This window comes from Mus caroli, unplaced genomic scaffold (assembly GCF_978045245.1).
Source record: "Mus caroli unplaced genomic scaffold, Mus_caroli_1 scaffold_16, whole genome shotgun sequence".
Taxonomy (NCBI): Eukaryota; Metazoa; Chordata; class Mammalia; order Rodentia; family Muridae; genus Mus; species Mus caroli.
Window position 1 is genome coordinate 21418451 of NW_028227271.1, and position 25266 is coordinate 21443716.

Here is a 25266-nt window from a genome sequence, read left to right on the forward strand (position 1 = left end):
TCAAGCCTTACTAGATAAACTCTAGAAAATCCAGAAAAATACACCCTGTGGTACTTTCCTATTAGTAAGTACTAAGTATGACCCTTGGCTCCTTGGATCTCTTAGTTCATTGGCATATTTTAAGTTTTGACAGTTTAACTATTCTCATCCTCTACTTTTTTTCCCTCTTTTTAATCCCGTTTATAAAAGGAAACTCATTCAATGGTACCATCTTATTGTAGCATTGATTCTGCTACCCAGGGCCAGAAGGAGTGAGCACGAAGGCCCTAGGGTTTACGAACAGTCTTTGAAGATACCAGAGGAATTTGTTAGCAGTGGGTAATTACAGAACATTAGAGACCTCAGATTAGCCTTTATCCACACATTCTTCTAGGAATTGATTTTTTTGGAAAATGATGTCTTATAGCCTTTTAGCCTACTTCTTATCCTGAAAAATAGTACAAGAACTACCCCCTTTAGGTTCTTGGATGCATGAGATTTGTCTCAATAGTGGACAAACACTAAAATATTGAACATGAGAGCTAGGCATGGTGGCATACATGTACAGTCCCAGTACTTAGACTGAAGCAGAAGATACGGTAGATGCTAGGCTAGCCTGAGCTGCATTATTAGTTCCAGGACAGCCTGGGCTACAAGTGAGGACAATTTTTAAAACAAAACAAATAGGGTAACTCAGTAAAATGCTTGCTATGCAACATAGTATGAGGACTTGAGTTTGGATGTTCAGCACTCACATAAAAAAGCTAGGTACATCCGATTGTGCCTGTAATCCCAAATATTGGGGAGGTAGAAACAGGCTGATGTCGGAGACTGCTGGCCAACCAGTCTAGCAGAATTATTGTGCTCCAGGTTCAGCAAAAGACTTTGTATTAAAAAATAAGTTGGATAAGGGCTAGAGAGATGGCTCAGTGGTTTAAAGTACTGGCTGTTTTTCTAGAGGATCCACATTTGATTCCCACAAGATATTGCTCACAAGTATCTGTACCTCCACTCTCTGGGGATCAGATGCCACCCCCCCCCCAAAAGAAGTAGATGGAGAAAAAGACACTGGATGTTGACCTTTGGCCCAATATGTGCATATATGTGCAGACAAACAGGCATCTAGCATACGTACAAATGAAAGAAAATAAATGGAGGTAGGAGAGAAACATTTTAATTAGAGTTTCTTACCTTGTCATGTTACTTGGAAATTTCTATTTTCTTCACCTGTTGAAGTAGCCCTTGGCTTCTCAGTTCTTCTTCCTGGGAGAAACTAAATCAGGATGAAGTGTAGTGGATTGAACCTGTAGTCATTACCCTTGGAGCTGAGCAGTCTCCCAGTGTTGTATCTTTAGTTTCCTTTTGTAACTCACCTTTTACTTTGGGCAGGGCAGCTACAAGTGAGAAAATGAGGTATCATTTCAGAGAACTCAGTTTTGGTGAGTTGGTCTCAGACCTGAGCACTATAGTGCTCTTGAGATCTAGACCAACCTTTGCCTTCCAGTACAAGTTAGTAGGAATAAGAATGCTCGTAGGAATCAGAGTGACCTGAAATGCACAGAATATGACCTTTTTTAATGCCTGGCTAGGACAGTGGTTAACCTTGAGTGTGGGAACTATGATCTGTGACAGTTTCACTGACAGTAACTTAAATATGCTACCTTTTCTATATGGTTGGTTGTCTCCCAACATTTCAGTGTTGAAATTTAATTCCAACTGTGAAATATAAGGATGATAGAAACTCATTCCATATAAGTTATTTAAGGTGGACTTTTAGGAGATGATTAAGTTTCAATAAGGCCTTAGGGTGATTTCCCCCATGATTAAATTCCTGGTAGCTTTATGCATTTCCAAAACCATAAGCATAAATAAATTCCTTTGTACTGGATAGAGCAACTTTGTCTGACAGGACTTTGATCTGCAAAGTCTTAGTTATTCAATTGAAAGTTTACGTAGATGAGAGTGCTGGGGAGACAGACAGAGGCCTGAGCAAGAAATTGTGAATTAAATGCAAATCTAAAGTGCACAGAGAGTTAGTAAACAATAATAAAGGTTCTTAGTGCAGAAGGTTAGGACCATCGTTGGAGATTGGTGTTTTAGTAGTATCTTTACTGGATAGAAATCTTATTTGATGTGTCTAATTATGGCTGATACTATGTTAAATCATAGAGACTTTATTGGGTAGCTTATGGATAAGCAGTTTTGTATTTGGTTTCACAGATGGTCTGAGCCCTAGAGAGAAGCAGTGCTATGAAGAGTCACTTGCCTAGTCGTGATTTCAGTTAAAGATGGCCTGCTTGCTTCACAAACCACAAAATGTAACCATTCTTTTATCCAGCTAGTATACTGTTTGACAATCGGTAAAATAAAAATATGCAACTTAGAATTCAAGGTTTTAAGCTCTGTCTATAAGACATATTTCTACACTCCTGAAGGTGCTGCCCTCCCCACCACGGGGCTGCTGCAGGTTTCTGCTCCTGCTGGGTTCAGCCTTTTCTCAGATTTGCAGAGGAAAGGTGCTAATTTACTTCCTTAAGCCTAGTCCAGGCTCAGCACTCACAACCCCTCCTTTCTAACCTCTTAACATACATCCCTTTTCTTAACATGGAAAAAACTTGCTAAGAGAAAACATTTCCAGGAAAGTTGTGTGATTTTTTTTTTCTTGGACTGACAAAGAAACCCTCTGATTAAAATTATTTTAATAAAGTATATATACTTGTGAGTAAGATAAAATACAAACCAATTAAAAACAAGTAGCTGGACAGCGCATAGAAGCATCACTACTGAAGGCTGTTGCTGGCGCATAATAACCATAGTTCTGACAGTGAATTAGCATAAGAATATGGGTGTACTTTGCAAGAGAAACATGATTAAAGCAAACCTTGTGAGTAATGTTTTAATACCTAGAAGGAATGGGGAATGGATTTTAACTTAAATTGTTGCAAGTGGATGAATTTTGTTTGTGAAATTGCTTTAGATTGCTTTGTTTACCTTCTTAAATTATTATTATTGCTGATCCTGAAGACTAAAACTACAGAGAATTGGAGTTAGGGAATTGCAGAGCATTTAAAAACCACAGCAAGTGGCTAGTACCTGTGCCTGCTATAATGACAGATCAAGTTCAGCCCATGTGTGATAATTATGAGCTTTCCTTTTTATGGATAACTTGTTAGGAATAATTACTGCTACCCACCTCAGTACCACATGTTTGTTTATCATCATCTGTAGTGCTCACACTGAAGCAAGATGACTGAGCATACGTAAAGATATTGTGCGTGAAATGTTTAGCAACTACCCTCCCTGGTCTCCAACCTGGTCTCCTGCTGCTGAAATGGAAAGTAACAGAAAATGACGAGAAATGCCACTGTTAGTTTTTGTTGCTTTTATACAGAGCATCCTAGGAGTGCCCTATATGGCCCCCCCTTTTTAATAAATAAATAAATAAATCAAGCAAGCAAGCAAGCTAGCTAGCTTATGGCCTTCTTTGTAATAAGCATGTTCAGGGCTTTTTGTTTTATTTTTCTCTTTTAACCAGTGCCTTATATAACAAGATCCTCTTTACACTTCTCAGCTGGATATTTATCTCCATGTTACTGACTTAAAGACAGACAAACAGACCAATCTTTCAAAGTCCGAGAGATAACGAGCAAGTCAGCTTGGTCTACAGAGTGAATTTCAGGACAGCCAAGGCTACACAGAGAATGAATAAATGAATGAATGAAATAGACAGACAGACAGACAGACAGACAGATAAATAGAGCAAACAAGAAGCATTGGTGTGGTCTTTTTACCCCTTTTTCTTGCTAAATGATAAAATCTAATGTCTAAGTTGTGTGTACTATAATATATTCTTCCCTGATCAAGGTTGTAGCTAAGTTCTGCTATCCTGGCAGGTGAAGCACAGAAATTTTGTAAAGATGAAGGAAAAAAGCCTTCAAACTTGACTGAAAAAATTCTGACTTCATTGTAAACTGAAGGTAGGCCATACCTATGGACACAGGCAGTAAGAATGCTCTCTTGGCCCAGAGTGGAGGCCAGGAACATCATTGAGAGAGGCTACCACTCACACTGGGATTTTGATCCCACATTTTTCTTTTTCTTTTTTTTTTTTTTTTCCTTTTTTTGCATTATTTCTGGAGCCAGCTACACCCCACAACTGCCACTCCCTTAGCCAGAGATACTAACTGTGGGCAGTTTGTAAATGTAGCTTGAAAGGCGTTCTCAAGGGAATACTTTTCAGCTTCAGTAGCACAACATTTTTGATTATATATCCTAGTGGCCTTGAGCTTGCCTGCTCTCTCGGGTTGGGCATATAGGCATGCGCCACTTTGCCCAGAAACCCCCCCCCTTTTTTTTTTTACTTTGAAAAAATTTACACTTGTTTATTATTTCAATGAATGTATGCTGTGGTCCACATGTGGAATTCACAGGACAGCTTGTAGGAGGAGCCTGCTCTCTCCTTCAAGTCGGTCTAGACCTAGAACTACTTTTTGATGGGAGATCTTAATGGGAGTGAGGATGGACAGTTTTATTGAGAGATTATTTCTATCTTTGGGGACTTTGAGCTATATGTGATTTTTTTTTTCTTTTCCTTCTTTCCTTTCCTTCCTTTGATTTCTTTCCTCTTTCGTTCCTTAACTTTCTTCCCTTCCTTTCTTTTCTTTTTTTCCTTTCCCTCTCCCTCCTTCCCTCCCTCCCTCTTTCTTTTTTCTTTTCTTTCTTTTTTCCTGTCTTGTCTTGTCTTGTCCTGTCCTGTCCTGTCCTGTCCTGTCCTGTCCTGTCCTTTCATACAAGGTGTTTAAGTCAGCTGGCCAGACTTAATTCTTTTGCCTCAGTTCAGGGCTTGCAGGTGTACTACCATGACGGATGTGATGTAGTTGCTCAGATTGGCTTAGTAAGCCCTTCTCAGATTGTCAGTGGTTTTGGACTCTTGCTGATTCTTTCATTTGTTATGTGTTCATGTGTATTTCAGTTCCCATTTAAACATCTTCAAATGCAAAATGCTTCAAGAGACTTTTTTAAAAAGAATATTGCTCAACCATGGAAGACCTGAGAGTGGAAGTCCAGTGAAAGTAAATAGTAGCCAGGGGTTTAATCTGCCTTAATTTAATAGACTATTAGATATTTACTGTACCCAAGTTTTGACATTAGTAGATGCCAAGAATGTAATACATGTACAAAGATATTTCATGGTTTTTATAAATCAAATAATTACATTTTTGTTGTAAGTTTCTTTTATGGTGACTTTACACAACTTTGCGAGGGAAGTAAAGCAAGTGTCCCTGTTTCACAAGAGTAGGGTTGGTAGGATGGCTTTTTGACCCTCAGTCTTGTGTTCACAAGACCTATGCTGTTTTGGATCAGGATAATAGTCAAATTAGACCAACCGTGTTTAGTCCAAAGTGTTTGAGACTTTGTGTTAAGTACAAAAGTGGGCTTTAACCAGTGAGTTCTGCTAACGTGACTGCTAGCTGACTTCCTGTACTTAACAACTTTTGAGGCCTGGATTTAATGAATTCAGGTTTTGAAATTGACACTTGCAGAACAGCTGTGGGCCTTGAGTAATACTAGTACATCTGTGCATCTATCAGAGCGTCAAACAAATGGGCCTGGAGATCAAGTACTTCGGCCTGCCTAGGCGCTCTGAATTGGATGTAAGGGACACTCGGGCTATGATGCTGCTGCTGCTGCTTCTTAAAAAAGATTTTATTTAATTTATAATGTGAGTACACTGTCACAGTCAGATCTCGTTACAGATGGTTGTGAGCCACCATGTGGTTGCTGGGAATTGAACTCAGGACCTCTGGAAGACTGATGGGTGCTCTTAACTGCTGGACCATCTCTCCAGCCCTCAGGGTATGGTTCTAGGGCTGGCATGAATGCCATCTTCCAAGACAAAATACGTTGTGCTCCCAGATAAGAACTTTGATAGAGAAACCTCAGGAGAGTATCTTGCTCCAGGAAAAGACTAAAGCCTACTCTGTCTTGGCCAACACTTTAAAGCCCCTGGAAAGAAAGTTAATGGGATAAAAAGTTGCATCCCATGGCCATAAAGGGTAGTGTAATGCCCTGGCTAGAGACCATATTGCAGTCATGTAGCAGGAGTACATAGTGAGCTTCACAGATGTTTCTGCCCTAGATATAGGAGGTATAATTAAGAGAGAATAAACATCTTACTGGTAGCCTACGTTTCCTCAAGCATCAGCTTTTTAATGAATATTGAAAAAGTCAACTTCATTAGTTTTCTTTAAGGCTCTAATGTGTATTCCTTGTATTCTTTCCATCAGCCTGTGTTTTCAGTGTGCCTGGTCCAGGGATGCTAGAGTAAATACTGTAGGCATGAACAAAAGAATGCAGTACTGAAAGCTAGGCTACAAGACTGAAAGGCTTGCTCAGAATTGATGGGTATCGAAGCACTGACCCAGCTGCTGCAGTGCTCTAGGCTGCTCAGAGGTGTTGTTAGGCAGCATGCTTATTGAGGTCACGGTGAGCTCTCAGAGGGAAATGTTGTTGTGGACGTGAAGAGTTATACAGTATTCTTCCTTTGCAGCCTCCCTCGGATGAGGATTAGATGGCTCCTACTTGATTTAGCCACTGTAGTTTGCCACTTCAAGTCACCAAACCTGCTTCTAGACACTTGTGAAAGGCTAGGCTGCATGAATGTTTTTTAAAATATGCCCAGAAACTAAGACATCTTGTAATTTATTGACAAGTTTCTGGTGTCTAGAAATATAAGGGTTTTATGTTTGTGTTTTGTTTTGTTTTGTTTTTTGTCAGAGTTGCTTAATTTTTACTCTTTTTCTATTAAAAGAAAATGAAAATTTCTCATCCATCATCAGTTTAAGATGTTATCTATTTGAAAAAAAGCATTTGGTGTGATGACAACATACCTATAATCTTAGTATCTATAGGAGGCATGTGGACCTTTATAAATTTGAGATCAGTCTAGCCTACATAACAAGTCACAGGCCATGTCAAGGCTTTAAAAAAAGGAAAGGAAGGAAATTAAATTCAAGGCTAGTCTGAGCTATATGAGACCCTATCTCAAAAAAGTTAAAATGCGTCAAGATTTAAAGTCATACTGTAGCTTGCACTGAGCCTGTTTTGTCTGGTACTGCTCTGCCTGCTCACTCTTCCTCAGTCAAGGGCACTTGCTGTGGTGGGCTTAGTGGGATTACAGTGTGATATAATTACAGTGTGGGAAAAGTGAAGGGAAAGTTTTCCTTCAGGTAAAACGAGTAAAAATCTAATTGGAAGTTATACTGGCTAAAGTACAGGTTAGGATGTAGAGCAGACACATGGAGAATTTATAGAAATAGGTTTTTATATTTTGTCTTTGTCAATTGGCACATGGGAGGCACATTGATTGATTGATTGATTAGAGTTTCTCTTGTTTGATTGTTTTGTTTTGTTATGTAGACCAGGCTGGCCTGGAACACAGAGCTCCACCAAGCTGCCTCATGAGTATTGGGATTAAAAGCATTAGTTCTAGCCGGACGGTGGTGGCGCACGCCTTTAATCCCAGCACTTGGGAGGCAGAGGCAGGTGGATTTCTGAGTTCGAGGCCAGCCTGGTCTACAGAGTGAGTTCCAGGATAGCCAGAGCTACACAGAGAAACCCTGTCTCGACCCCCCCCCCAAAAAAAAAAAAAAAAAAAAGCATTAGTTCTTGTAAACTGTGGGATGGTTAAATGAATGAACGGAACTAAGAGAAGCATGACAGGGTGAGGAGTGTAGAATTTGTGCTTAATAGAAAAAGCTATAGGTCTGTGTTCTTTGCTTTAGTTTCTGCTTCTTCACCTAGAAAAAAGGAAAAAAAAATGAGAACAGACTCACTGTGCCACCTTTGGGGACCTTGAGATAGCAAAGCTGACTTGATGAAAAGGCAATGAAATTGTAGTGTTTCCCATGAGGAAACACTAAAAATTTCTTACATTAAAGAATGTAAGAGAAAAATGAGCAGTCACTTCTGTGTCACTGTGAGCTGCTCAGTAATGCCTTGCCTTGACTTCCTTGCCATGACATACACATACCTGTTGCCGTACAGGGTTTTGTTTCTGTTTGTTTGTTTTTTGAGACAGGGTTTCTCTTACAGTTTTTAGGTTACAAGTCCAATGTGAGTCCCACTTCGTGGAATTTAGTTGTTATCTGTGCTCTGCCCTCTTTCTGGAAGCTTAGAGACGATTTTTGCTCCCTTTTTTGAGCTATAACTACCTGCATTCTTTGGCTTGTGGCCCTTTCTTCCGTCTCACATGAGCCTGCTCCCATTTCTACATCTCTCTGAAGCCTACATCTCGGCCCCACTCTGAGAGGATCTTTGTTTTATCAATGTGTTGAAAATAGATCCATATCCAGAAGATTAGGGCACTGTCCCCATCTTGAAACTTACTTTCTCTGCAAAAGCATTAAAGATCACTCACACTGGGAATTCAGATGAACATCATTGGAGGCCTCAGTTCTGCTTTCACACCCATAATCTTTAGTTTGCTGTATAGGGTATACAGAAGTCTAGTAGAGAAAACACTAAAGAACTCTCAGAAAACATAGATTCTAGCCAGTCCTTGTAATTCATGGGTCTGTGTTAAGTTAAGGAGTTAACTAATGGTTCTTAATCTGCATTGTGTACTACAAGGACTTAGAGTGAGGATTTGCCCTTCTTGTTTAGCTCTTCGTGCTGTTTCTGGTCTTCACACTATAGTTGTGTGAAGCACTACTTATAATCCTTATAATCCCTGCAGGATCTGTTTTTTAGGTGCAATGTAGTCATTTTTATTGCACTATTAAAAATTTTGTCTGTATGAATATTTTGGCTGCATGCTTGTGTGTACCACATTAGTGCCTGGTGCCTCAGGAAGTCATTAATTACATCCCCTGGAACTCTGGTGTTAGAAAACGGTTGTGGGTGCTGGAAACAAAACTTGGGTCTTCTGGAAGAATGTCAGCTGTTCTTGACCACGGATCCATCTCTCCAGCTCCATATCATGGCTTTAGTTGAGAGAGGGAGGTTGCTTTCAGAGCTCCTACAAAGGACAAAGCAACTGGTGTTTAAGTAGGAAGGGAACAGATATCCATGTTCCAGTCCCTTGTTTTCTCTGTTCTCATCTGTAAATGAGTGATAACAAGGCCACTTTATGGGTGATTGTTAACTTTTTGATCTGTAGGACATGTGTAGAGTGTCATTGGCCTGTAGTGATCTTGGGTGACATAACAGCGGTTCTGAGCCAGCCACTATTTTAAGTTTGGATTGATGCAATCAATACTGACCATTTCTGTGAGGTGAGCAGTGTTTGTACTGTCCTTAAGGGTGGATTCAATAAAGGTTAGGAGATTGGTAGGTCAGACATAGTAAGGCAGTGGGAGAGTCACTTACAAAGTAGTTATTTAGATTGTAGAGTCTGTGTACTTAATTCTTCCTTGCCCAATACCATGTCAGATAATAGTCTCTTCCTGTATCAATTATGGAATGTTGACTATAAGTTTTAAAATTAGTTGAAAAGAGGGGGTGGGGACATGAGCATGCTCTTATGCATGTTGCCTGTCTGTGTTGTCCTGTAAAAGTCTGGATATGCAATTCTTGGATTGGTTGGGTTAGTACTCAGAGTGTCACAATAAGTCTAAGTCTCTCATCTTCCCACCCTGCTGTCCCTGCAGATGGACTGGCTTTGTCAGGATTGTCTTGTATCGTTGATTAGATGACTGTTACAGATCCTGTTGTATGTAGTCAAGAGAGGCTGAGCAAGATGATCTGGTTTTCTGCTTGGTTTGGTTGGTTGGTTGGTTTTGTTTTGAGACAGGGTAGTAGCCCTGGCTGTTCTGGAACTCAACTGTGTAGACCAATGAACTGAAATGTCAGGCTGATTTGAAATTCAGAGATTTGCCTGCCTCTGCCTCTTCCTCTAGAATGCTGCCCATGTTGCAGAAGCCCCTTTGCTTGTAGACTTTCAAGAGTTCTTGATGCACCCATTTTTATTGACTATCATGAACTGAGAGTCATCCTCCAAGATGGAGCGGGCCTGAAACTCAAACCCTCTGGATAAATGATTGCTTGGGTACCTTGTATAAGAAAAGTAGATTAGTAGGAACAGTTGACAGTTGGCCACTGATAGATTGGCTGTCCTCTGTTTCTTTGGTTTGGTGATGGGGCCTTTTTTTCCTGAAGGAGGCATAGACGTAGATAACCTGGAGATTCCACAAGTGTTCTTAACTGCCCTTGGTTTACTCCAGGCTAAATGATCTTTGCTTTCTTCTCATAGGTGCAAGTAAACATTTACTGATTATCGACCCCCAAAAGGTTCTTGGTCTTCTGAGAGGGAGGTATTTGTCTCCAAGAGACATTATTACCTGTGACCTAATGCTAGTTCCTGCCCCTCTGATACTTTACCTACTTACAGTGGACATGTGCAGGTCCTATCAGGTGAATGCATTAATCCATATTCTTAGCTATTTCATCCTGACAACATGGTGAACATTTAGGCTCCACAGTTGCCAGTGTTCTGGGAGCTTAGCCAGCTCAGAATTAAGGGTTTAAGAAGCACACATCCTTTATGTCTTCTGGTTAGCCTTCCTGGTGGGTCATGAGCACACCCAGGAAAGTTGAATAATCTGCATCATTCCTTAGTAGGGCCTCATGTGGTTGTGTTTTGGTAATGTTGTTGATAGTATAGACAGTATGAGTACTCACCATAGCCACAACAAGGTGACAACAGAGATGACCATATAAGGAGGAACACTGCAATCAGAGAATAGTGTCTCACTTAGCCAGAAATTCATGGCAGATTTCCTAGTACATTTAAAATAGGATTCATGTACAAAAATAGCATTTACATACATATTTTCTGGAAAGAAATATACTTGCATTGGGCATTTGGGATAAGTAGATCAAAATTAAAAATAAAATCTTATAAATATAAAAACTAGAAACCAAGTCCCACTTTTAATTGTAAAAGGTTTCTATATGTGTGTGTGTATATCTACCTTCACTCCTCCTACACAAGACTTCTGTGGCAGAAATAGAAGCAGGGTCTACAGACAGCACATGATAGCAGAAAGAAATTTCAGTAGAGCAGGGAGTGGGTAAATAGGCAGGTTTGGGGTAGCACACTCACTGGTGTGTCTGCCACATACTATAGAGTGTGTCTTGCCCTAGTGTGTTCTGCTTGATGTGAGTTCATCCATAAGGCCTAGCCTTAGAACAGTGTTGTATCTCTTCCATTGTGTGGTCAGCAAGTGGTAGAGACCTACCAACCTATTCTACCACCACAGATCCCTCCAACCACAAAGGCCATGCTGAGACCGAACTAATGAGGTAGGGAAGGCCTGCAAGAGAAGGGCTGGTCTGGAGTTACTAACATGCCTTATTGTCCTTTCAGAAATGCTCCCACTGCCAGGAGGCTGGCGCTACTTTGGGCTGCTACAACAAAGGCTGCTCCTTCCGATACCATTACCCATGTGCCATTGACGCAGGTAAGTTGGACCACGCACCCTTTTTGAGAGCATCTAGAGAGCTAGAAGATATAAATTCATTATCGCCTCTTCTGTATATTTTTATTGTCTCCCTTATTTTTTCTATTTGTAAGTTCTAAAATGTAGAGAGGAGGCTACAATGACAGAGCAAGTTTAAAAATACCTGTTTTGTTCATCTAGTTCATTTATGAGTTACCTACTTAAGTGTACATACAATTCAGTGGTTTCTATGTGTTTGTGGAGTTGAGTAGCCATTACTCCAGTATATTTAACATTTAGGTTTTCATCACTTGTGAAATATTAACACCTTCCTTCCCCTCACTTTAGCTGCTGGCAATTAGAGATTCACTTTGTTTCAATAGATGTTTCTAATTCAGACATTTCATATAAATGGAACATTTTGTGGCAGGGATTTTCAGTTACACTATTTCTAAGGTTCATCCATTGCAGCATATGTCAGTTAGTACTTCATTCATTTTCCCTGCCAAACTATCTGTTATATAGGATGGGCTGCTTAGACTCACCTTTCATCAGTTGATGGCTGTGGGGTTTGTTTCACATCTATGAATTATGTTACCGTAGAACAGTTACATATGATAATGCTTAACCTTTAGAGGAATAGCCATATAATTTTCCAAAATATATACACATTTTACATTCCCACTAACAATGTATTAGGATTCCAATTTCTCAGTATCCTTACCAAACATACTTACAAGTCTTTATTATCACTGTAGACATCCCAGCGAGTGTGAGATGCTATATTGCTGTAGTTTGGCTTTGTACTTCTTTAATGATGTTGAACATCTTTCTATGTGCTTATTGGCCATTTGTACACTTCTATGGAGAAGTGTTCATTCCAGTTCTCTGCCCACTGTTAAATTGTTGCTTTACTTATTTTGTCCCCCTGATCAGATATATGGATTATAAATATTTTCTTCCATTCTTTGAACTTTCTTACTTTTCTGAAGGTGGTGTTTTTTTGAGACAGGGTCTCATTCAGCCCAAGTGGCTTCCAACTTCCGTCAAGAATGATAATGACCTCTCAAACCTCCAGTCTCTACTTCCCTAGTGCTGTGATTACAGGTGTACACCACCGTGCCTAATGTACATAATCCTGAAGATACATGATGTTGTACATGCTAGACAAGTACTCTACCAGCTGAGCTATAGCTGCAGGAAAAGTTTGCTTTTGATGAAACCTCATTTGTCTTTTTTCTTTTGATATCCTCTTTAAGCAATAAACACCTAATCCAATGTGGGGTTTTGATGTCTTTTTTTCCTAAGAGTTTTATAGTTTTAGATATTTTATTTTTAGTCTTTGACTATGTGGAGTAGAAGTTCAGGGCTGTTCTTTTGTGAGCAACTATGCAGTTGTCCTAGGTTGACATTCTTCCATCATTCAATGATGCTGACACTTTGTTGCAAATCAGCTGACCACTATGCCTGGGGCTTTCTGGCCCCATCCAATATTCTACTGTCAGGATTACTATAGCTTTGCAGTAGGTTTTGAAATTGGGTATGGTTAGAATGCTTACTTTAGTATGTGTAAAGTCTTGGGTTCATTCTCCAAGCACCCCCCCCCCCCCCCCGCATCCCTCCCAATTTAGGAACAAGAGATTTGGAAAAATTGTACCTTCCTCCCAGGATTGTTTTGACTATACTGGATACCTCTTTGTTTCATATGAAATTCAAAGTCAACGTACCCATTTCTGCAAAAAGAAGACTATTAAATTTTTGATAGGGATTTTGCTAAATCTGTAGATGAATTGGTAAACACTGATATATAGTAAGTTGTATATATTGAGCAAAGTAACCCAGTTAAAACAAATACTATACATTTTCTTTCATGTAGATCTTAGATTCTAATTTATATAATACGTGTGTGTGTGTGTGTGTGTGTGTGTGCGCGCGCGCGCGTGAGTCTGGATGAGGGCATGGATGTAATTCAAAATTGAAAAAGTGGTTTAGCAGGGAGGGAAAGGAATTCTCGAGTGCATGTGACATGAAAGTGAACGCTGGAATGGAGCCTATTTGTTTTAAGGGACGTTTTGGTGTATGTGGTGCACTAGAGTGGCAGGTTGCCCTGCTTTATCACACTCCACCTCATTCCCTTGAGATGGTCTCACAGAACTTAGAGCTTACCATTTTGTTTTGAGCTGGGCTGCTTGTAGCAAGCCTGACTGATCCTCTGGTCTTTGTTTCCCCCACCCGCAGCAGTGGAATTACAGGCTCTGCGTCCTGATTAGTTTCTCTGTTGCTGTAATAAACAACCTAGGGGAGGAAAGGAAAGGCTTTGCTTCATTTCATAAGTTTTAAATCATGGGCCATTGCTAAGAGCAGGAAGCTAGAGGCAGGAACTGAAGCACCGGCCACAGAGGAATGCTGCTTACTGGTTTAATTTTAATAGCTTGCTCAGCTTCCTTTTTTTTTTCTCCCCTTTGTGCCTCCCTCCCCTATTTAACCTATGAGTGTTTAACCTACATGCATGTCTGCACACCACCTATATATCTCTGTCCTTAGAGGTCAGACGTGGGTATTGGATCCCCTGGAACTGGAGTTGTAGATGGTTGTAAGCCACCATATGTGTGCTGGGAACCACAACCAGTGCTCCTAAGCATTGAGCCATCTGTTCTGCTCCTTAGCTTGCTTTAAAAAAAAAAAAAAAAAGGTCCTCCCAAGCCTTTACTCAAGAATATGCCTGCACAGACACACCTAGAGGCCAGTGTTCTGCATTAATCTCTCAACTTAGGTTCCCTCTTCCTGGGTGACTCGTTTGTGTTCAGTAACATTCTCCATGCCCTTCCTGACCTACTGTCTTCTCTCTAAGTTTCTTGTAGAGGTACTAAAAGAACAAGAGTAGTTCAGAGGATTGAAAAAGGTGTATGTAGGTACGGTGTGCAATTGCCAAAGAGCTGCTTCATTGGCCAGACACTTAAGGAAGAAAGAAGAGTTTTGAACCACCGTTTCAAGGGATTTGGAATCTGGACTGTCATTTTCCCATTTATATACATTTTCTCTCATTCACTCATATTCTCATTCATTCATGTTCTCGTTCTCTCTCTCTCTCTCTGTCTCTCTCTCTCTCTCTGTCCCTCCCTCCCTCCCTCCCTCCCTCCCTCCCTCCCTCCCTCCCTCCCTCCCTCCCTCCCTCCTTCCCTCCGTCTTTCTCTTCCTTTCCCTCCTCCCTCCATCCCCCCTCCCTCTCTTCCCTGGACCCCTTTCCCTCTTCTCTACTCTTTTTTTTTGGGGGGGTGGAGATAGGTTCTCATGTAACCATCTGTGCCTCAGATCCACTGTCACCAAGGATAGCCTTGAGTTGATCCTCCCCTTTTCTGCCTCCCAAGTGCTGAGATTGTAGGCATGCACCTCCCTATTTGGCTTCATTCTCCCTGTTGACAAGTTTTCATGCTGTCTGAAGTGTTCGCCCTGGCTTGAGCTGGGGCAGTTAAATCCTGCTGAGTGAAGCAGTTGCTTTTCTTTGTTGCTGTAGTTACATCAGAACATCTGGTTTCCTTCATTTGAAGCTTCTCTTAAATGGGGATTCCCAAGTGTCAAGTTGGGGGGGGGGTTGAATGGGGTATTATACAATAATTGACTATCTTAGTCAGTGGCTGGGTAAACAGTGATCTCCCATATAGACACTGTGTTCAGAAACAGAAGCTTGCATGCCTAGATAGGTAACCACTTTGACTCCAATCATACTCCATTTGTATCCTCAAGTATCAGCTGTGTAAATAGCCAGGTTCCCAACAGCAAGGCCCTGTCGATGCTGCTCCTGGCTCCCAGTCTACTTTCTGGTACAGTTTCTCAGGTGTAAAGCACACTGCTCACTAGAACATTCCTCAGTAATGGCACACAGTAACTGCACACTTTTCTAGTCTGTAGTGGCATCTGCAGGCAGATGTGGCTGTTGAGTACTTGAAATATAGATAGTGGGAGGAGTGTTCCTGTGTGTGTGTTTTCAAGACCGGGATTCTCTGGGTAGCCCTGGCTGTCCTTGGAACTTGCTCTGTAGACCAGGCTGCCTCAAACTCAGGGATCCACCTGTCTGTGCCTCCTGAATGCTGGGATTAAAAGTGTGCACCCAAACTACCTGTTGGAAATTAAAAATTTTAGATTTAAAGTCAAATAGCTGTGTATGACTCATGACAGATAAGACTCAGAGCTACCTTAATGAAGCTCAGGCAGTATGGCTAGATTCTTAGGAAGGGCACTGGGAATACCTTTCTTCTAATGGAAGCTTGCCAGACCACCTCTTCAAAAGCAAGACCTCCTTCATTGAGGGTAAGTAAAAATGATGCCTGTTAACTTTCTCTTCCAGACTTGTCATGTGCCAACCCAAACGCCTCAGCCCCATCCCTACCCCCTATTAATCCGATAATGTCTATTTAACAAACCTAGCCAAGTTTCCAGCAAGAGAGGGCTTGTGTTTGTAGGTATGGTATGACTCCTGCTCTGGCTCTGCAGTTCAGGAGTGCAGAGATGGTATCGAAGATGCAGCTTTATAAGCCACAGACACTTCAGGCTTTTTGATGATCCAAGTTACAAAGACCTAGAGTCCACTGCTCTGCAGGGATAGATTATTCCATGGTCTCAAGAGTTCTATTCTGTGTAATATGTCTTATATTTAAGGAAGGTGTGTTCACTGACTGATTTTTGTTTGTTTGGTTGGTTGGTTGATTACTTTGGTTTAGTTTTTTTGAGACAGAGTTTCTCTTTGTAGCTCTGACTGTCCTGGATAGCCTTGTAGAACAAAACTGGCCTTGAACTCAGAGATTCACCTACCTATGCTTCCAAGTGCTGGCATTTAAGGTGTATACCACTATACCTGACTTGACTGACTGGTTATTTAATTCATAATCAAGATCAGTCCCTGGATTTAAGAGGCTCTAATCTAATGGTGGAGTAAAAAAAGAGTATAACATTTTCATCTTTGCCTTGCTGCCAGCACCCAGATTTTTTAAAAAAAAGACTTATTTATTTTTATAAAAGTGTGTGCATTGTCACTGTCTTCAGACACTCCAGAAGAGGGCGTCAGATCCCATTACAGATGGTTGTGAGCCACCATGTTGTTGCTGGGAATTGAACTCAGGACCTCTGGGAGAGCAGTCAGTGCTCTTAACCACTGAGCCATCTCTCCAGCCCAGCACCCAGGTCTTTAAAGAACCCTCGATGCCTCAGGAAAAAAAAAAAAAAAACTTTCTGCTGGGATGTCTCCATGGAAGTAGAATCTGTTTCTGGAGGTTCTGTGACTCCTGCCATTCCCCACCTGATGTAGTCCCAACTTTCTGGCATTGTCATTAGGTTATTTGTGTTGTTTTGTTACTCTACAGGAGAGTTTGACTCCAGGTAGAGGATACAGTAAAGGACATGAGTTTTGATTTTGTGAAAATGTTTAATGCATTAATACAAAACCCACAACAATTAAGACAAGGAATAAGGCTGTGTTGCTCATTAATAATTCTTGTCTAGAACAGAAACACAGCTGGAAATTTCACTCCCTGCTGCGGGCTGTTTGAGTAGTAGGGGGAGAGCCAGGATAGGTCATGACAAAACACAACGATGTGGCCTCTGTCATTTCTAGGGCATGTCATCCCCTCTTAGGTGGTTCAGAAGTGGCCACAGTGCTGTAGTGTCCATCTTCTACCATGATGAGGTAGATAACAACTGATCTGGTGACTATGTCTAGTATCCAAGAATCCAGAGAACATGTTAGACCCCTCTCTTGTTTCTTCTGTTTTATCATTGAATTTACCATCTTCATTCAACTTGAGTTCTATATGGATGTTGTACCTCAGCTTTATAGAGATTAAGAGACACTTAGCAGAGTCACTCTTACCCTTAAGCTTAGAGGTAATGAAAGTAGCATTCTCTCCGAGGGTTGGTATGGAGGTGATATTCGTTTCTGGAAGCCATTTTGTTGACTGGACCACTTTGTGAGTCTTTTCTAGCTCATGTGGGAATTCTGACTAGGCCATGTGAACTGCAAGGTAGTTCCAGGTCCTAGAAAAAGAAAATCAGATGATTGTTACTGGGTAACATGTGGGGACCAGGCACCTGCCAGAATCCTCAGGTAGGGATTTCCCTGGAATTCTCTGTACTCTCTGTCCTTACCTTATCACCAGGGTGGTTGATGCCATAGAGAATCTCCCTGTAGCCCCTAGCTTCTGAGTTTTCTGCCTATGTCTTGACTTATGCTAAAAAATGAAATTACAGTTCCTGATGATTTGAAGATTTGTATGAGAATAGAAAAGAGGAATTGTCTGTTAATGTGCAGAAAGTACAGATGTGGGCACATTCTGTAAGACTTTTTTAGGAGATTTCATCTCCAGAAGTAATAATACTTACATTGTTTTATTTGTGGCTTTTTTTTCCTCTTAACTCAGAAAAAGCATTTTCTAACTTTAGGAAACATTTTATTAATGGACTGTCACACCTGGTCATACTGTTTTGTCTCTGAGGACAAACAAATGTGTCTTTCTGATGGTGTCTTTTGCAACACTCCCTATAATTGGTGGTTTTGTAAACCTTGTAGCATTATGGTGGCCAAGCTTCACCGGGCCATGTTTGACTGGGCCTAGAGACTGGTGGTGCAGTGCTGCTGGAGCTCAGGTGAGCACAGAGTGCTTCCGCGAGCTCCAGTTGTCTGTCTCCTGCTGTTAATAATCTCACTGGCAGATTGGAGCCGCAGGAGACTTGGTCATGCTATGTGCTGGTAGGTTTTAAATTAATGCATTTTATTTACTGCTATGCTTGTCTCATGCTGGAGGAGGGGCCTGGAAGTTAGTGACAACTGGTGAGTTCTTGGGCCTTGATCTAAGAAAGCTGATAGTCTACCCTGTAGATAAGATGATCTGAGACTCCAGAGGCAGATAATACTAGTGAGCCAAATTCTACCACTATCTCAGCTGGTTTGTTTAGGATCCTGTGTGTCTGAGAAGTTTTCATTTATGTGTTCCTTGGCTTCTTATATACAATTACACTTAAAATCTGTGGCTATATAGGCTGCTAATCTGGATTTCATTTAAACTGGTTAAATAGTAAACTTAGTAAGGTAAGTGCCTAAGAGTTCTCTGAGAACGTGTGATCAATATTTATTAACATTCTGCCACCGTGTCCTGCATTGGTAACCTGGCTGTCAGTCTGTCAGAGTTGTGATGTACAAAGTGAACTCATTAATTAGATTTATCTGCCCTGCTCCACACACTACCACCTTTGTGCAGTAAAGCTGGACTTCTTGGAGGCACACACATTCTTGCTGCCATCAGGAATGCTGTCACCATGTTAAAAGTTGGAATATATCTTTTTTTTTTCTCCAGGGATTAAAATCACCCTCATGGGACTTTGTTTTCCCTCTGAAGTATTCAGTGTGAATTGTGTACTTTAGTATCTTGTGTCTTTGGAGGCTGTGGGATGTAAGTGACAGCAGGAATTCCAGGCTTACCTTTCTAACTTGAGTACTGAGCTATCTCTACAGAGGGGGAAAAGGATCACTGATTTTTCAGGTGGTTTTTATTTTATTTTATTTTATTATTTTTGGCTTTTCGAGACAGGGTTTCTCTGTATAGCCCTGGCTGTCCTGGAACTCACTCTGTAGACCAGGCTGGCCTCGAACTCAGAAATCCGCCTGCCTCTGCCTCCTGAGTGCTGGGATTAAAGACGTGCACCACCATCGCCCGGCTCAGGTGGTTTTTAAAGAGGCTCTGCATTGATCCTGTGGAGTTAGCTGAACACTATGTTGGAAATTAACTTTGACTGTTATTATTGTCATTTTAAACATACAGAGAAAATTTTTTAAAAATTTATTTATTTTATATATGTGAGTACACTGTCACTGTCTTCAGACACGACAGAAGAGGGAGGGCATTGAATCCCATTACAGATGGTTGTGAGCTACCACGTGGTTGTTAGGAATTGAACTTGGGATGTCTAGAAGAGCAGCCAGTGCTCTTAACCTTTGAGCCATCTCTAGCCCAAGAAAAACATTTTAATGGAAACCACCTATTTTCTTCAAGAGAGCCACGGCTACATTTTTGTAGAATTCTTTTTTTTTTTTTTTTTTTTTTTTTGTTTTTTTCGAGACAGGGTTTCTCTGTATAGTCCTGGCTGTCCTGGAACTCACTTTGTAGACCAGGCTGGCCTCGAACTCAGAAATCCGCCTGCCTCTGCCTCCTGAGTGCTGGGATTAAAGGCGTGCGCCACCACGCCTGGCTCTGTAGAATTCTTTTAAGGCTTTTCTTTTAATGAATATAAAACATCTTAATGAAATTTAGGGCTGGAGAGAAGACTCAGTGGTTAAGAGCACTGACTGGAGCCGGGCGTAGTGGCGCACGCCTTTAATCCCAGCACTCAGGAGGCAGAGGCAGGCGATTTCTAAGTTCGAGGCCAGCCTGGTCTACAAAGTGAGTTCCAGAACAGCCAGGGCTACACAGAGAAACCCTGTCTGGGGTTGGGGGTGTGGGGAGAAGAGCACTGTCTGCTCTTCCACAGGTCCTGAGTTCAATTCCCAGCAACCACATGGTAACTCACAGCCATCTGTAAAAGGATCCAATGCCCTCTTCTGGTGTGTCTGAAGACAGCTATAGTGTACTCATAAATAAAATAAATAATACACCTTTTTAAAAAATTAAAGTTTATTTATACATTTATATGTCCTGGTTGTTGGGGGTGATTTTTGTATCACAGTATCATGGTTATTTACCCAAAGCATCAACCACTTTAAAATACTAGGGTTTGTTTTGTTTTGTGACTGATGCCATATTAATGTACCATAGATTATTTTGGATGTCAATGTTTTCCTATTAGGAACTACAGTGTGGTCCAAGAAGCAAAGAATATGAGGAAAACAATTGCGTGTCTAAGATGCAGATCTAAATGGCGTTAAATGTTCAATGACTTGAAATCCAGGCACAGCCAAAGCTCCTGGAAGGGAGTATAGGGTCTCCAGCTACCATGTGAGCGCCCCATGGCAGTTCCCTGGATAATCCACTAAACATAATAAAGCTAGGGGAAATACATATATGTCCAATGGCATCTGGTTTCTCCACAAGTACTGTTGGTTTATTTATAAACAGTAGTGCATATATACATTTGGAATTAGGAAGGAAATAAATCAGTATTGAGGCCCCTTACATTTATGTGTATCTGTCCAACCAGTATAGCCATACTCAGTTAAGCATACATTCTAATCTGACTGTCTTGTTTTGTAGATTGTTTGCTGCATGAGGAGAATTTCTCCGTGAGGTGCCCCAAGCACAAGGTGAGTCACTGACCCCTGCACTCTCAGTGGGGCTGACTATATAGCTGGGAATTAGGGGTAAGCCCCAGACACTGGGGCGGCTTCACCCGTGCCCGTTCCCCATGCTGTAGCTGCAGCCTTCTCCTGGCCTTTGGAAGGTGGCATGTCACTGAACTGAATGACTCCCTGGGGAAGGGGCCCAACAGCCTTCGTGGTAGGTTGGGAAGAGGTTTAGTTTTTTGAGGGGAATGTCTGTGATTCAGGAGTAATTAAATATCAGACCCAATAAAACTTACTGCTTTGTATATGAGTTTTAGTAGAACTCTATCTAGTTTGTGGATCTGGTTAATGAGTTGGTGCAAGGCCTGGTCTAGAAACATCTCTCACACTAGTAAGTAGGCCAACTCCAGAGCCTGGGAGAAGCCCTCTTTCTCTCTCAAGTAGTGCAGCAGAAGCAACCCAGCGGTGTATAGGTGATGGCTTCTGCCGGCCCATTTCCCAGTGTGGTGAATGCTCACTTCCTTTAGGAAAGGTGAAAAGATGAGACTTGTACCCATTTCTGTGGTACAACAGAAAGCATGGGATGGGATGAAGGAGGAGGGCAAAGGTGGAAACTTCTGCTGCCCTGCTGCCCCTGTTTTCCTGTACTTGGATCTGTGTAGCTGAGGTCACACTGACACCTGGTGGTCATTGGCACTCAGTCTCCAGATAGGGCCGGAAAATACTAAAGGAGTCATCTTTAGAGGACTGTCTTCAGAATGTTCCTGACAGATTATGCTTGCTTTTAAGAATAATTCTCAGAGATGGGTCTTAGGATCAGACAGTATTCTCTTTATTTTTACTCAGCAAGCCCAGTCTGGGTGCCTCCTGTTTGTCATTCAGTACTGACTCTGCTTTTTATTTCCTTTTCCATGTGCCATTCCTGTCCTTACGTCTACCCTTCCTGGTTCCCACACACTGTATTTCCTGTTCTGTCCCTTTTGTCTTGTCTCTTGGCTTTGGCCGGCATCAGCCTCCCCTTCCATGCCCTCTCCCCCCCTTGCAGAACAAGACCGCAAAAGGCAGCCTCAGCACAGAGCAGTCCGAGCGGGGGTGAGGGGGGAAGTGTGCACGTGGGAATGGACAGCAAGCACAGGTGAGTTGGGGCCTGCTGAGCTCCCACCACCTCCTCACCCAGCTCCATGTGTATCTGGCCTCTGGCCTCCTAATGGCTCTAGGCTGCACCACCAGCATTTAGTCATGTGGATTAATAAAGCAAGAACAGAACAGCTTTTTATTTGTTATTTAGCTTCCTGAATGTCTGCAAGAAGATGGTAGAGGCTTCAGAACTAACTATCCACTGCCAATTGGAGTCAGGACAACTTTTCTAAAGTTAGCCCTTTTAGTGAACAGCTGACAAATGAGCCTATGAGTGATGGTCCTAAAGGCAGAGCTTCTAAGACAACCCTATGGGTGGGGATCTTCTGCCAGGAGCCTGGTCTTTTGACTCTTGCCTTAGTGGAATCTAACCAGTGGTCACTTTAAAAACAAAACAAAACAAAACAAACAAACAAACAAACAAACAAACAAAAATCCTTAAATTTTGGTAAGGCTTATATACTATGGTTTTTTTTTTAAAGAAAAAACAAACAGAATATTCTCCAAATTTTATTATTTGTAATCCCACTCCAGTATTGTGAAGAATTCTTTTTTGTTTTTTTTGTTTGTTTGTTTGTTTTTTAAAAAGCAAGCCAGGCAGTGGTGGCTCATGCCTTTAATCCCAGCACTTGGGAGACAGAGGCAGACGGATTTCTGAGTTCGAGGCCATCCTGGTTTACAGAATGAGTGCCAGGACAGCCGGGGCTACACAGAAAAACCCTGTCTTAGCACCCCCCCCCCCAAAAAAAAAAAAAAACAACAAAAAACCAAGGCAAATGAGATTTACTGGACTTTTATCATCTACTTTCACTATATTCTTAATGGTATCAAGATATTAAACTGTGGTGAGTGTGGTCATACAGCCATAAGAATGCAGTTTAGTGGAGATGGGGTCTGGAGGCTTGCTTTGTCCTCTCTGCTCTGCATGTCACTGAAGGATGAGAAAAAGTAGGCTGAAGAGAATGGAACTTACATGGCAGGAGGCCTTGTTGCTCCAGTGGGCAAAGGTACTAGCTGTCTCTGAGGGATAATTCTCTAAATAGGGTCCTCTGTTCCTACAGCCACAACAGGCTCATTCTCTGTTGGGTTTGCCCTCTTCCCTGGTTAGACTAAAATCTAGGAGGTTTTTTTTTGTGTCATTTTCTGGAAAAAATCGTAAATTTGAAAAACAGTTGAATTCATCTCAGAGTATTTGGCTTTCCTCCTCCATGAAAATGTTTGTTTAATTGGTGGTTCATTTACTGACTTCAGAGAAGGCTGCTTGCACCTTGCTGTGCCATAGGTCTGGATTCAGATGTGGGCTCCCCAGGGCTCCCTAGCAGGGATGCAGGGTGCTTTGTTACAGTGCTTTTTGTCTTTGTCTGCCTCTTCCACGGAGCAGTTGGCAATGCCAAAACTAGAACAAAGTGTGAAAGGTTCATGAAAACCACCTACTTGCTCTTGGGGCACAAGATCCTAACATGAAGACTAATGGACTAACAAGGCGTTGTCAGCTCTGCAGTTTTAGAAGTTGCTGGTTTGTACAAGCTGTACACTTGTCCTTCTAGGATAGGTGTTGTGATTCTCAGGACCAAGTGGTGATCTCTCTCTCTCTCTCTCTCTCTCACAACACACACACAAGCATATGTGTGTGTATGTTTTGGAGAACTATTTACATTAGCCTTCAGTGGAACTAATGGACTTGAATGTCACCTAAGTAGAATCTGCAGTTTCTGTGTGATTGTCTCTTTAAGTTGGCCCAGTGGTTAGAGTCAAACTCTAAGCAGGTCATGAGACATATTCTTGAAGTAAGTGTCCTTGAAGGCTTGGCTGAGGTGGAACTTGGTTTTGTCTTTAATTGTAGCCTGAATTTTAGAATCCAGACCTTGATAACTCATGTGTTTGGGACCTTGGTTGTCATTCCTACTTATTCTTGGGCTCTTCCAGCTCCAGCCCCAGATCTTGAGCAGAACAGTGAGTTGTACTCTGTACTTCCCAGGCCGGTATCTGGTCATAGTAGGCCTGACCCTTGTGTTGAGTGGGCCTCAAGTCTGTTGAGGTTGTAGCAGTCACCTATTGAATAAAAGGACAGAGCCAGTATCCAGTCTTAATGTCTGGAATATTCTTTTTATAGACTCTTCCCACAAAAAAAGAAATGTAAATGTAAATTTTTTATCTTGGTTTGTCTGTTCAGCTGTTACATCGAGGTCAGTCAGTATCCTTCAAGTGCCAAGTATTTGCTGAAACCTTATGGTCAGAGACAGAATCATACCACTGTCCTGTCCTCAAGGAACACTCATACTCAGGATCAGATCGAGAGCCACCATTAACAGGGACCTACACAAGGCAGGAAATGGGCAGTGAGTGTCCATATGTGTCCTGATCTACTGGTGTCCCACTTTTTCACACAGAATGGTGAGGAAGGGGCTTTGGAACTGAGGTTAAAACTACTTAGTATCTCATTGCTTCTGTTTCTTAGGTAAAGAAAGAATAGTGATGAACTCAATGAGGGTTTGATGAGGCCTCAGCAAATACTAAGCTGCTGCTGCTACTGTCCAGCTGAGTGTTTCTGAGAGCTACAACTGCTCCGTCTGCAGAACATGCCAGAGCTAGAGGACAGAAGATGCTCTCTGGCATGTGGGGGTTATGCACTTGTCACCACCAGGCTAAGAGGATCAGAACAGTAAAGTCTTTGAACAGTTGCCCAATAGACCACCTCCACCCATTTCTGGGGATGAGAAAGCATCACCAGTATCAGTGATACTAAGATTGTTATTCTCGGGCTAGATTGCAGATGTGGATAAGGGACCATAGCTTCCCTGGTAGATCCTGAGATGCAGTAGACAGGGAACAGAAACCATTATTTGAAGTGATGCTCTGTCCTGGGTGCTAGGAATAGCACCTACCCACATGCCCTACACAGAGCAGCCATGGAAAGTAAAGGGATGCATCCTCCCTGTTCCCTCTGGGCAGCAGGTGGCCCATCCGCAGATGAGTGTCACTCCAACCCTAGGTTCGTCCAGGGAAGTGCTACTGGGGTTACTCCTCTGAAAGGGGACCCTTATAACTTATGTTGATATGGGGTCAGAATTAGATCTCTCTCAGAGAACTCTTCCTCTTTATGTAGGGATCATATGTGAGCTTCAGAGAGGAGACTGCCTCTGAATCCTGGCATAGATGAGCTGGGTAATGCCTGTTGCTGTTGAGAGAGTCAGGTTGAGTGTTTGGAATAGAAGGATACAAAGGGAACCCTCTCAGGTTCAGGCCACAGGGTATGTTGGGGGCATCCAGAACGAAACCCAGTGCTCTCTCTACCTGCTGAACATCAAGAAGCTTATTGTTTCGTGGTTGTGAAGACAGAACCCAAATGCCAGGCGACAGCTCTTTGTACCGAGCCACCCTCTTCACAAACCGTTCTTAGTGATAAACATCCACGTGTCGTGAGATTTAAAGAAGATATTGATCCTC

The 25266-nt window shown here is 41.9% G+C and overlaps 1 protein-coding gene across 7 annotated transcripts in view; it reads left to right on the plus strand.

Moving 5' to 3' along the window:
• Tcf20 (transcription factor 20) overlaps nucleotides 1-25266 on the plus strand; it is a 179032-nt gene that overhangs the window by 148511 nt on the left and 5255 nt on the right. For 4 of the 7 annotated variants that reach the window (XM_029470172.2, XM_029470173.2, XM_029470175.2 and 1 more), the window contains exons 3-5: nucleotides 11348-11441; nucleotides 20654-20703; nucleotides 21695-21817. In XM_029470172.2, the coding sequence (XP_029326032.1) occupies nucleotides 11348-11441; nucleotides 20654-20703; nucleotides 21695-21778 (228 nt within the window). In that variant the 3' untranslated portion in view covers nucleotides 21779-21817. The remainder of the gene's footprint in view (nucleotides 1-11347; nucleotides 11442-20653; nucleotides 20704-21694; nucleotides 21818-25266) is intronic. The other 3 variants (XR_003835008.2, XM_021182822.3, XM_021182820.3) reach the window with 2 other exon arrangements.